Source organism: Rissa tridactyla, chromosome 20 (assembly GCF_028500815.1).
Source record: "Rissa tridactyla isolate bRisTri1 chromosome 20, bRisTri1.patW.cur.20221130, whole genome shotgun sequence".
Taxonomy (NCBI): Eukaryota; Metazoa; Chordata; class Aves; order Charadriiformes; family Laridae; genus Rissa; species Rissa tridactyla.
Window position 1 is genome coordinate 2,923,385 of NC_071485.1, and position 8,979 is coordinate 2,932,363.

General features: G+C 51.4%; 1 protein-coding gene across 2 annotated transcripts; it reads left to right on the forward strand.

Moving 5' to 3' along the window:
• Nucleotides 1–1,171: 1,171 nt before the first annotated feature.
• TMEM230 (transmembrane protein 230) lies at nt 1,172–6,786 on the forward strand. 2 transcript variants are annotated; one of them, XM_054180949.1, is made up of 4 exons: nt 1,172–1,630; nt 3,912–4,039; nt 4,425–4,547; nt 5,490–6,786. In XM_054180949.1, the coding sequence occupies exons 2-4, from the start codon at nt 3,941–3,943 to the stop codon at nt 5,628–5,630; spliced, it is 363 nt and encodes a 120-aa protein (XP_054036924.1). In that variant the 5' UTR covers nt 1,172–1,630; nt 3,912–3,940; the 3' UTR covers nt 5,631–6,786. The 2 variants fall into 2 exon arrangements, with proteins under 2 accessions (XP_054036924.1, XP_054036925.1); XM_054180950.1 differs by lacking the exon at nt 1,172–1,630 and adding an exon at nt 3,516–3,796.
• The last annotated feature ends 2,193 nt before the right edge of the window (nt 6,787–8,979 follow it).

Below are 8,979 nucleotides of genomic sequence, written 5' to 3' on the forward strand. Positions count from 1 at the left end.
TGAAAACTCGACATTTTGAAAGCCCCGCTGATGTAGCAGAAGAGTTTCACGAGGTGGCAGTACGGACTGAGAAACACATTCTGCTGTGTCAGAACGACAGGGACTTGCCATGGGACCTTGTCCCTGCTCAGAGCTGGGGGACGGGATTTCATAGCGGCCCTGCCCTCGGTCCTCCATGGCCAGGAACGCTCCCTTAGCAGCAGGGATGGGTTAGACTGGTTTTCCGCTGCTGCGATGGAGGGAGCGGAGCGCCCTGCTTGGTTTTCAGTTCTCTTGAACTGTCTTCGCTTGCCGATTAAATCGGCACCCTGAAGTAAAACATCTCGAAAGCGAGACCTTTAGCTGCCCTAGAGGTATCCGGCAGTTGCCGCGTTACTGCCCAGGACAGTAGTAGTGGGTACCTTTGGTGACCAGGAGGCTCTTTTCCCTCCGAATGCGGGGAATCCGCTTCTCAAATCGGGTGGCCGTTGTGGCACCCACAGATACAGCGAGCAAATGTTGGGCTTCGCGGCAAAGAAGGGAAGATTCCTGACGCTGAAGCAGGGAAGGATTCTGGGTTTCGTTCCGGGCGTAAAGCTGGGCTAGCGCTGGGAGCAAATTCTTTTTGGGGCAGCCTCCTGCTGTAGGGGATTTCTGAACCTTAGTTGTGCTGTTCTACTCATTAAACACATTGTAAAAATAAGCCAAGTGGTTTAATTGCTTATTTTTACAGCTGTGAAGCCCAAAGTGAGTAGCCTCATGTTGTAAGAAACATCCTTTAACAGAATTATCTTACACGCTCGTGTTTTGACTTGTGCGCCCTCTGCGTCCTGGATAAATCCTCAAAGCAGCTGAATGGTTACTTTCCCGTTGCCATACTCAAATACTTAAAATTAAGATGGTCCCTTTTTTTTTTTTTAAAAGAAAAAAAAAAAAGCCGGGGAGATTTGGTAAATGCTGTGTGTGTTGGAGGCAGTAAGCTTTTTGAAGTTTATATGTTTAGACTTTCTTAGCAAGGAGAAAAAAACAATAAGAAAGGGGGAGGGGGAATTCTTTGAAACTTAAGGAGATTAGTCTTTTCAGGCTCTAAATTAGTGCCTATTTTATTAATTTAAAGGAACTGGAACCATGGGGATTCCTGCAGTTCCCCCGGAGCAGCTGGGGGAAGCGGATCCCAGCTGTGTTCCATCTCATGTCTCAAGGTTGTTCCAGGTGCTAGAAATAATCTGGCTGTAGTTTGTCTGTCACACACCCGTGCTGTGTCTGACAGTTTCGTTACGTCCAGCTCTTCCTTCAGAAAATCAGCTTTATTTTAAAGTACGTGTAGGAGTGACGCGTGTGAACGCGCCGTGCCATAAACCATCTACGAATGCAGCCCTGAAACGACAGATTGGCTGCGGCGGGTCTCGCGTGACGTGGGCCTGGGTGCCCGGGACGTGGTCCAGGCCGGCTGGCCAAGGACAGGGCGCTTCCAGCGGCTGAGCCGGAGCGTGAGGCTGAAAATAACCCCGCGGAGCTGAGCCAGGGAGAGCGGCTGCCGTAACCTGGAAGGGAACCGCTGTCAGCGGCAATAAACTTCCTGGGTTGTTGTGCAGCGCGGAAGAGAAGCAGCAGCGGCAGAGATGGGTTTGAGCGGCGTCACGAATAGCAGGTAACGGCTTTTGGGTGGTTTTGCGCACCCCGGGGAGCGGCGCGAGGCAGGGGGGGTGCAGCCCTGCAGGTTTTGCCGGGGGGGGGGGGGTCCTGGACATGTTGGGAACTTCCTCCTCAGCAGCAGAGAAACCATTTTGGGGCTGGAGGGGCTGGGTTCATCGCATTAGGTGTGAGGTTTGAGCTCCCCAAAGGGCAAGGAATGACCTCCCCCTTCCTTCCTTATTCCTGCTGCTGGGCAGAGAGGGAAGAAAAATGTATTGCTCTTAGTTGGGGGCGAAAAAGGATTTGGGCGGGAAGTGCCACGTTTGCGTTCGCTGGCAAGTTCCTCTGGTGAGGCTGCGCTGGGCGCCTTCCCCCAGCACCGCGGGCTCCGACTGCGTGAAACGCCACCCCAGAGCGTTACATTAGAAAACGTGGCATTACACGCGTGACTCGCCATTTACTTGCCCGTTAAAGAGCTCGTTTCTGAGCTTGAACCAACGTAGGGCGCGAGGAGAGTGCAGCTCGGGGGACTTGAACCTGGCCCTTAAACATGGCATCGGAATATAATTTTATTTTTTTTTACATTTGTCATTAGTAGCCCCCTTCTCATTAGTAAGCAAGGTCATGGGAACGGCAGGGTGATTTATGCGAGTGTAAATCGGAAATAATTCCTAGGCAGCCTCTAGGAATAGCCTGGTAAATAATGGGACAGGCAGCAAGTCCTGTGGAACTCCGGAGTAAAACGGGGCAGAGTCAGGAAATCTGACGCATTTCGGATGCCCTGATTCCTTTTGGCTTTTTCCCCTCCCCTGCACATCTACCCCGGGCACACGGGGCCGGGGGGGAGGAGGGCTTGGGGGTATTTGAGTGCTGTGACCTGGAGAACAGGGGTGTGCGAGGGGTGAGGGGGTGAGCGGTACCGCTCTGGGGTGAGACTTCCATTATGCGTTTTGTCTGTGCTCAGGTTTTTGCTACCAAAAAAGCCGAAAGCTTAAGCTAAAGGTAAAACCGGCGGGGTGTGGGGGGGTGTTAATATGGGAGGGTATTGGGTTTTATATAAAAGTCAAATTTCCTGCAGGAGTAACGAACCTGATGGCAGGGGAAGGTGCCAGCAATTAGCAAGAGGGAGGCAAAGGATTTTAGTTCAAGTGGAGACGATTTTGAGGAGATGCTGTTACTTTAGGTACCAAATGGCGTTATGGAAAAAGCACCTTTGTCCCTTCCTGTTGGAGCAGCTGGGACGTGCGCTTCTGCTTTCTCTATTCCACACTTTCTCAGAAAATAAAAAAGCTACTGAAGTTAAGGCGTGGGAACAACCCATCTTCTGCCTCGCCTCTGGGAGTCGTGGCCCGGGGCTGCAGCGCAGGCTCAAGGCCGTGGGTTGAGCAGCCACCGAACGCCTGGGTCCTGCTGGGAGGAGTTGCCTGGCCCCCGTTCGGCGCCTGTGCAGCGAGGCAGGGATGTGTTTCCGGGCTGGATCCGGGCTCCAGCTCCCGAGAGGCTGGGCTCCGAGGTGCAGAAGCAGGCTGGCTCTGTCCTTCTCCCTGGGCCTGTCACTGCTGGCAGCAAAACTGCCGGCCTTGGCTTCGCGGCGTGGTGAAATCACAGGGTACGGCCCCGGCGTAACTAAATAAAGCTCAGCTCCGAACGCTGCCTGCCTCGCAGCTCGACACACAAGTGACCTATGATTTTTAGCTCCTCGCTGGTTTTTTGTTTCCCTCGTCCGCTAACCACTCCGTCCCCTCGCCGTGCTCCCTTGGAGTCACGCCTCGAGCTGTCTCGGGAATGACAACTCCGTTTCGTTCTCTTTTCCAGGGGGTGGGGTTTTTATGTTTTTTTTGCAAAATGGATCTATTGCAAAATATCCGGCTGGTTGAAAAGCCGCTTTATTGAGTTCTGGTTCTGAGTTTCTTTGCTCGTGTCCCTGTTTAGAAATAGCTGGACCTCAGACATCGCCCCGCTGGAAGTGCGATCTCCTTGCGAAATGGGAGTAGGACAATATATTCTATGTTATCGTGGAATTTCTCTTATTTTAAAAACAAATTTTACCTTAGTTGGGCTTTGCTTTCAAATATTGGCAAACCCGGCTGCAGCTATATTCACGCTTTTTGTATTTTAGGCTTAAATGCAAAGCTTTGTTTGAAAAGATTTCATTTATGAAAAAGCACAAAGATGCCTTTTGGTTAGTACAGGCCTGATACTTCTGTTTCTCTTAAGAAACTTGATCCGTGTGGCTCGGACTCCATCATCCAGCTTGCTCTGATGGGGTCGTTTTTTTTTTTTTCTTTGTTCTCCAGGTTCTAGCTGACGCCCGGGCTTCCTTGTAATGATGCCGTCACGTACAAATCTGACCGCTGGGATTCCCAGTAGCAAAGTCAAATATTCCAAGCTCTCCAGCACCGATGATGGATATATCGACCTGCAGGTAAAAAGCGGGGAAGAAAACCCCTTTCAGAGCTGCTGCTCTGACTCTGAGCTCCTTGGGGAAGGCTGCGGGGGCGGCTTTTGTGTTCATCCCCAGCAGAGCAGCCTCGGCTCAGAAAGGTGCAGGGCTGGCTGCCAGCCGCCGCGTCAGCCCTTCTCCTCCGGAAAGCCCGTAGAACTTCACTGGAAACAAGAGCGGGCGTAAAGGCCGGCTGAGCAGGGTCTCCAAGGGCAAGATTTCTCGCGGAAGGGCCGTTACAGACCAGAGCTGCTGCAAGTTTGTCCCACGTCACCTCTGCGAGCTGTGGGATCCGCAGCTCTGCCATGGTGGGAGGGGAACCGTGCTGAGTTAAGCTGTTTAATATTTGGGGTTTTTTTCCATCCAGTTCAAGAAGAGCCCACCGAAAATCCCCTACAAGGCAATTGCGCTGGCTATTGTGCTCTTCATGATCGGGACCTTCCTCATTATCATAGGAGCCCTCCTCTTGGCAGGATACATTAGCAAAGGCGTAAGTGGTTCGGTTACGCTTCGGTTACGAGTTCGGCATTGCTAGCCCATTCCTCAAAGCCTGCCATGAGCCGTCACGTTCAGTGTACAGAAATTCGGAGCAAAGGCCTGGAAGCAAGGAATGAATCCCCCTCCGGCTGCCTTGCTGGCGTCTGCCGGCAGCCCGGCTCCTCTGGCGGCAGAGCCCGCGGAGGTCTTTAGTCAGCACGCGTGGAGCAGGGTGGGAGCAGGACTGGAGACGTGCCAGGGAGGGCTGGGCTCCTCTGTCCTACCCGGGGTACGGTTTCATTTTAACGCTGCGTCCCTGCGGAGGTCAGCTTCAGCTTGTCGGCCTGGAAAGACGTAGCGCTGGGTAGTTACTCTTCCAGTGAAGGTCTTCTGGTTCCTTCTGTAGGAGATACCAGACTGCTACATGGGACACGGCACCGCTTTTCTCATCTCTGCACTTGGGATCCGCTGATAGGGGACCCGTTTGTAGTTGACTCGCTGCTCCTCTGCGGCACGCTTCTCCTTTTATCTGGTGCCGTATGGAATCGCTTTACAGTTGGCAGCTGCTGCTTATCGCTGTGGAAACAGCAGCGTTTTGGCTGTATCGGGAGCAGTCCAGGCACAGACAGGAGAGCTCGCGCTCGGCCCAGCCGGCAGCACCGGCCTGTGGCTGCAGGTCTGTGACACGATTAGTGTGAGCAGGAGCCACCCCTCCCGTCCAAAGGAGAGGTTCAGCGGAGGGTTTCCTGGAGCAAGGAGGAGATGCCAGGGAGAGGACTTAGAGCTCAGCCTGCAGAAAACGGAGCTATTTCTGATTTAAGATGTATTTGTAATTTTTTCTGGCGGCTAGCCAGGCCTTAGGGATGAATAGTCGAGGGGAGAGTTAAGAAACAGGACAGACACACACCCCCCCGCAGATCTCTCCTCACCGCGCTTGCGTCTCTCTCCTCTGCAGGGGACGGACCGCGCTATCCCCGTGCTCATCATCGGGATCCTCGTGTTTCTCCCAGGCTTCTACCACCTGCGCATTGCGTACTACGCTTCCAAAGGCTACCGCGGCTATTCCTACGACGACATCCCGGATTTCGATGACTGACCAATGTATTTAATTGCATTATAATTAGGTTGGCAGTAAGAGCTGTGAGTTACTCTGGATACCGGAGGGGGGCTGTAAGGCTGTCGATGAAGTGTTATCAGTCGCAAGATGGCAGTTCCCCATTTTGGGGTGTTGCAGGTTTTTCAGCTGGGGGCGGGAGGGGGTGGGGGCTGGAACATGGAATTAAACCAAAAAGAATTGCAACATTAGGTGGGAAGAACATGTGGTTTATTGTATTTTTCCTCTTCTGGTTACATAATGCTGGTTGCTTGTGAGAAGTTCTTCTTGGGCAAGGCAATTCTAGCAATTATCCAAAAATAGATGAGCCGGTTTCAGCAGCAAAGATATTTGTTTTTTCTAACCGTTTTCTAGAGTTTATTTTAGTTTTCGGCAAGATTGTGGTTATCATTGGGTTTACCTTTGCAGACAAACACCGTAGTTAAATTCTCCTTTTGCTTTCTGGCCATCAGAAATGCTTCCGGTCTCCTTGTCCCGTGCGTGCCTGGAGCAACAGAAGTCAGATGGGGGCGGGAGGGGGAAACTGCACTTGCATGAAACAATTTACGCGTCGCGCATTTGCTGCACAACTCCTCTGTCAGCCCGACCAAGCTTATTTACTCAGCAAACACATTCTTCCGAAGCAAACTGTTTCCCACGCCGCGGTTACTTTTGGCAAAATCCACTTATCCTTTAAAAGGACTATTGTTGGATTTTGCTTATTATTTTAAACAAACTGAGCGGCTACAGGGAGAAGAATTGGAAGCCGGACCAGGACTCAAGTGTCTAAATACCAAAACTCTTGGGTTTGACTAGCGTGGACACTTGGAGACACTTGCATTCCATACGTCTGTATATTTGGAAACGTTTTGTCCTTGCCTAGATAATATGCTGTGCGTAATTCCCTAGGCCAGTAAAAAGGAAATCTCTGTATAGTTTGTACTGGATAAATCCCGTTTGTATTGTTTTGCTAGCTTCGGTGGTGTGTGACTTGGGGAAAACAGATCGGTAGCTCTATTTATGTAAAGTAAAAGCTATCTGTCTGCTGAAGTGGGAACGAACTCGGCGTCCTGGAGAAACAAGTATGCGACAAGTAAGCGATGCAAATCGACGTGTTTAATAGGAATAAACTTCACTATATTCTGTGGACAAATCGTAAGCTTGCCTCTTGCACGTTCACAGATGTCAGCGCACACTAAAAACTGTTCTGGGCAACCAGATTAAGGCTTTAGCTGAATCTGCTGTTGCCTGCTGCTTCCCATGGCTAATGGAGCTCCTGCAATCGGCATTAGGCTTTGCTGAGCCAGCAGCTTTGGCACAGCTCCATCTGGTCCAGGGCTGGCTCTTGGGGCAGAGCTGGGGGTCACCCTCTCCAGAAGCTCGGGGTTGGTTTTTGAACCTCACGTGCAGCCCTTACCGAATGTGCGAAGACCTCAGGCTTCTGATGGCGTTGGCCCAGGGTCCAAATATCCGGTTCCCTTTTGTTGTGTGACGTAACAGCGCAGCGGCTGTTTGAATCCGACTCACAGGCTCATACTGATACTCCAGAACTGGCAGCTGTGCCTCCTGCGGACTGAAAGGTTTTGAAAGGAAGAGAGGCAGGTACCACTGTCAGCGCGGAGCAGGCCCGTGGAGGTGTTGAGATGAGCACAGTGCTGGATGAACGCCTTGCTCTGAAAGTGCTCTTCAAATTGCCTTTTTTCCTCTTCCAGTGTTCTAGACTAAACCCAAAGCCTGAGCCAAGATCTTTTTTTAACCTACATCTCTTCCCTCGTTTGACTTAATTGGCTGCCTGTGCCCCGGCGCTGCGCTCTGGCGAAGGAGGGATTGAATTCCGGATCTCCCTTGCCATCTCTGAAGGCACCCACCACACACATTCCCTCCTGCTCCGTTGCGTCACGCTGGCCCTCGCCCCTCTCACAGTCCTGCCGCCGCCGGCCCCGGTGGCAGCCCTGCTCCCCAGATGTTGTCACGTACGGCTTGGCAGCCGCTGAAACGCGTCCATTAAAGCCGGGTCTGGCCAGGAGGGCGGCTGCTGACGCAAACCCATGAATCAGCCTCTCTTAGGGGATAAGAATGTGTGTTTGTTTGGGTTTGGGGAAAGGGGAGAGAAAGTGGAAGGGAGGTTTGGATGCGAAAAGAAAAGGGGGAGGGAGAAGATGCGGAAGCCTGGGGTTGACCAGAGGGATAAGCAAATGTAGGGGACAGGAGAAAAACCCACTGGCCTTTCTGGAGGAAAGGCAATTAATTTATTTGTTATTTGACAGAAGCAAAGTCCTCAGGCAGCACAGCGTATAATAATAAGAGCAATCCCTGCCCTAATGCTCCCAGGGCTGTCCGTGCAAGGGGTGGCCACCGGGAAATTTTCTTCTCTACAGGGATTGTTTTATATTTAATTTGGAAAAAAAGGGAGACGCTTTTGGGAAAGAAAAGAGGTATGCTGACCACTGTAAAAATGTAGATCCAGACAACTGCATTCTTTGAGTTGACATATTGCATTCTAAGCATGGTTTTCCTCCAGAGTGTGGGAGTCTCTAGGTGCTCTAGGGTCTATCAGTTGTCTAGCTGTAGAGTAGCTAACAGCCAGGGCTCAATTTTCTCTTGCATGAGTCTACATTTATGTCAAGAGATTGGAAAATTTTACTGCAAACATTTTGTTTCTCTGAGCCTGGTCCAGTGGTGCTGCTCTGGTGTAGGTTTGAGTGTAATCGGTGCTGTCAGCTCTTTACATAAGGATGAAGCTTTCCTCCTAAATGGGGCTGCTCTTTCGGTGCCTCTGTGCTGATATGTTGCCACAGTAGTTTTTTTTTTAATTTTCCTCCCATTCCTGCCACGCCGTGGACCTGCACGGGTGATCTTCGTGGCTGGCTCGGCTCCTCTGCTGCCTTCCCTGAGCTCCCCGGCTGCGCAGCTGTATCCTTCCCTTGACCCCGGTGCCAGACGCTGCTGCCAAACCCCACGGTTAATGGCTCTGCCCCTCAGTTCCCCTTCTGTGAAATCACGGGGGTTGTGGCTGTGGGCAGAGCTGGCTGACTCACTACGGCGGGGAGGGCAGCAGGAAAACGCCTGTGAAGAAGTTTCTGGTTCTAGAGCAGGGCTTGAATGACTAATAAGGCACTGGCCAAACACTGATGAATGAGGATAATACTGAATAACCATTTCCTTTATTGAGCATCATCCATTCTGGGCACTCGGCAAGGCAGCTGTCTCCGAGAAAAAAATAGTCGGCATTTATATAGCTTGATGGGGTATTATTATGCACAGAATCTCTGGAGAAAGAACAAGCACCCAGATTTTAGGCTTTTCTCTAGTTTATGAGTGCTTGAATTCATGGATCCTGAATGATGTTCTT

Coding starts and splice junctions, on each gene's coding strand:
- TMEM230 (XM_054180949.1), top strand. CDS start 3,941: ATGATGCCGTCACGTACAAATCTGACCGCTGGGATTCCCAGTAGCAAA. Junction 4,040..4,424: donor ATGGATATATCGACCTGCAG/GTAAAAAGCGGG, acceptor TTTTCCATCCAG/TTCAAGAAGAGCCCACCGAA. Junction 4,548..5,489: donor CAGGATACATTAGCAAAGGC/GTAAGTGGTTCG, acceptor TCTCCTCTGCAG/GGGACGGACCGCGCTATCCC.